Genomic DNA, 2,848 nt, shown 5'->3' with positions numbered 1-2,848 from the left:
ATATCCCTGCCATTATTCTTGCTTTACCCTAACAAGCAGTTCCACGATGTGTGCATGTCCATCAGCGGCAGCCATATGCAGAGGAGTTCTATCCACTTTGGTCCTGGCATCCCTGCTAACACCTGCACGAAGGAGCACTTCTGCTGTGGAATAATGACCGTACTGGGCTGCAAGGTGGAGGGGTGATGTTCCAAGCTGTAAGGAAATAATACTCATTGAATATTTATTATGTGCAGAGTTCTAGATCATTGCTGGATACACAGCAGCAAGGTGAATCCTATGGTTCCTGTTCATGGAGACACAATCTGGGCAAATAAGATTAAAGGAGCCAGTAGCTCCTGCCTATAATCCTATCTACTAAGGGGGCTGAGATCTGAGGATCACGGTTCAAAGCCAGCCCGGGAAGGAATGTCCCTGAGAAGCTAATCTCCAATAAACCACCAGAAAACCGGAAGTGGTGCTGTGGCTCAAGTGGTAGAGTGCTCACCTTGAGCTGAAAAGCTGAAGAACAGTGCCCAGACCCAGAGTTCAAGCCCCACGGACAAAAAAAAAAAAAATAGTAATGGACAGATAAATCCCTCATGTGCATGAAGCCCCAGCGCCATTCCTCAGTACCATATCAACAGAAAAGCTAACCTTGAGCAAAAGGAGCTCAGGGCCTGAGTTCAAGCCCCAGGACTGGCAAAAAAAAAAAAGATTTTAAGCATGGTTATTTTAGAAAGTTTTTATTTTTAAGGGCTATTAAAAAAAGATTCTAGCCAGGCACTGAAGGCTGAGATCAAGGTTCAAAGCCTGCCTGGGCAGGAAAGGCCATATGGGACTCATCTCCAATTAACCACCTGAAAACTGGAAGTGGTGCTATGGCTCAAAGTGGCAGAGCATTAATCTTGAACAAAAAGCTCAGGGGTAATGAGTGACCAGGCCCCAAGTTTAAGCCCCACAACTGACCAAAAAAAGGGGGAAAAAAGAGAGAGAGAGAGAGAGAAAGAGAGATTCTAAAGCTGGATATAGTGACAAACATCTGTCATCACAGGAGGCTAGAGCAGGAAGATCATAATTTGTAGGCCAGTGTGGGCTACATGATTAAGATGATGTCAAGTGGTGTGGCTGATGTAAGCGCTTCCTCTGGGGCTCCCGCTTGCTGTGACACTGGCAGGCACCCAGCCCCCTCATAATGGACTATGGTGGGAGCACAGCTGCAAAGGTCCTCTAGGCCAAGTCTACTCGCCGTTTCACCTGTACCAGTCTGGTTTCTTCAGAGGTGTGAGGTGAGCTAGCAGGAGCTTTGAGTTTCATTCTAGCCTCCCCTACACAGTCTGGAAGTCTGAATCCAGTTGTCCTTGGTCGGCTAATGTCAGATGGGCCATCAAAAGCCCACTCAGGACAACTGGTGGATCTGAGTCTTCTGTTGGCCTGGGATGCTTACCTGAGCCCTAGTTCCCAGGAATCAAAAGTGACCCAGGAGAGCCGGGCACTGGTGGCTCAGCCTGTAATCCTAGCTACTCAGGAGGCTGAGATCTGAGGATCACGGTTCAAAGCCAGCCCGAGCAGGAAACTCCATGAGACTCTTATCTCCAATAAACCACTAGAAAACGGGCAGTGGCGCTGTGGCTCAAGCAGTGGAGCGCTTGCCTTGAGCTGAAGAGTGCAGGGATAGCACCCAAGCCCAGAGTTCAAGCCCTACGACTGACAAAAAAAAAAAAAAAAAGTGACCCAGGAAAGGAGACAATGTATTTTTATTTTGAGTGTGTCGTAGGGCTTGAACTCAGGGCCTAGGCACTTCCCTAAGCTTTTTGTTCAAGGCTAACACTCTATCAATTTGAGCCACAGTTCTACTTTCAGCTTTTTTGGTGGTTAACTGGAGGTAAGACCCTCATGGACTTTCCTGCCCTGACTAGCTTTGAATCTTAATCCTCAGATCTCAGCCTCCTGAGTAGCTGGGATTACAGGCAGGAGCCAACCAGCACCTGTCAACAATTAGTATTTCTAATGGAGACCTAGGTTTCCGCACAGGTCTTGATCTCTGTGAGGGCATCCCAATGAGGTATATAAATTCTCATGGCTGCAGCCTTTTGTCATTGGTCCTTGGGTTAAGGGAGTAACGTTCTACTCAGCTTAAAGTTAGTAAATACATAGATGCCTTTTGTTGTTGTTTTTGGTCATGGGGCTTGAACTCTGGGCCTGGGCACTGTCCCTCAGCTTTTCAGCTCAAGACTAGCGCTCTACCACTTGAGCACAGCGCGACTTCCATAGATGCCTTCTTATTTCTAGTAGTGACTGGAGGCCCTGAAAATGCACAATCAGTAGATGAAAACTTAAAATCCTATGCAATAACCTGAAGTTAATAAAGGCTTAAGAAGCCTCACCTTTTCCCATTCACCTCAGTGGCAACCAAATATCCCAAACTTAGTTTTAAATCAATGATCAGAGTTGGGCATAAGTGCTCATAGCTATAATTCTAGCTACTAAGGAGGCTGAGATCTCAGGATCGCAGTTCAAAGGCAGCCTGGACAGGAAAGTCCTTGAGAATCATCTCCAGTTAATAACAGAAAAACCTGGAAGTAGCACTGTGGCTCAAGTGATAGAGAGCTTGCCTTGAGCATAATGAGCCCAGAGTTCAAGCCCCGGAACCAGAAAACAATGATCAGCATAAAAATATTTACTGAAGGGCTGGGAAGTTGGCTCAGTGGTAGAGCACTTGCCTTGCATGCCTGGGGCCCTGGGTTCGATTCCTCAACACCACATAAACAAAAAGAAAAAAGCTGGAAGTGGTGCTGTGGCTCAAGTGGTAGAGCACTAGCCTTGAGCTGAAGAGCTGAGGGACAGCGCCCAGGCCCAGAGTTCAGGC

General features: G+C 47.2%; 1 protein-coding gene across 1 annotated transcript in view; it reads right to left on the bottom strand.

Moving 5' to 3' along the window:
* Gabpb2 (GA binding protein transcription factor, beta subunit 2) overlaps positions 1-2,848 on the bottom strand; it is a 40,748-nt gene that overhangs the window by 24,130 nt on the left and 13,770 nt on the right. Inside the window, exon 3 of the mRNA XM_013015007.1 lies at positions 28-195. Coding sequence (XP_012870461.1) covers positions 28-195 — 168 coding nt within the window. The remainder of the gene's footprint in view (positions 1-27; positions 196-2,848) is intronic.

The sequence above is a fragment of the Dipodomys ordii genome, unplaced genomic scaffold, assembly GCF_000151885.1.
Source record: "Dipodomys ordii isolate 6190 unplaced genomic scaffold, Dord_2.0 Scaffold26, whole genome shotgun sequence".
Classification (NCBI taxonomy): Eukaryota; Metazoa; Chordata; class Mammalia; order Rodentia; family Heteromyidae; genus Dipodomys; species Dipodomys ordii.
Note: the sequence above shows the minus strand (reverse complement) of the source record. Positions and strands in the feature narration are given on the sequence as shown.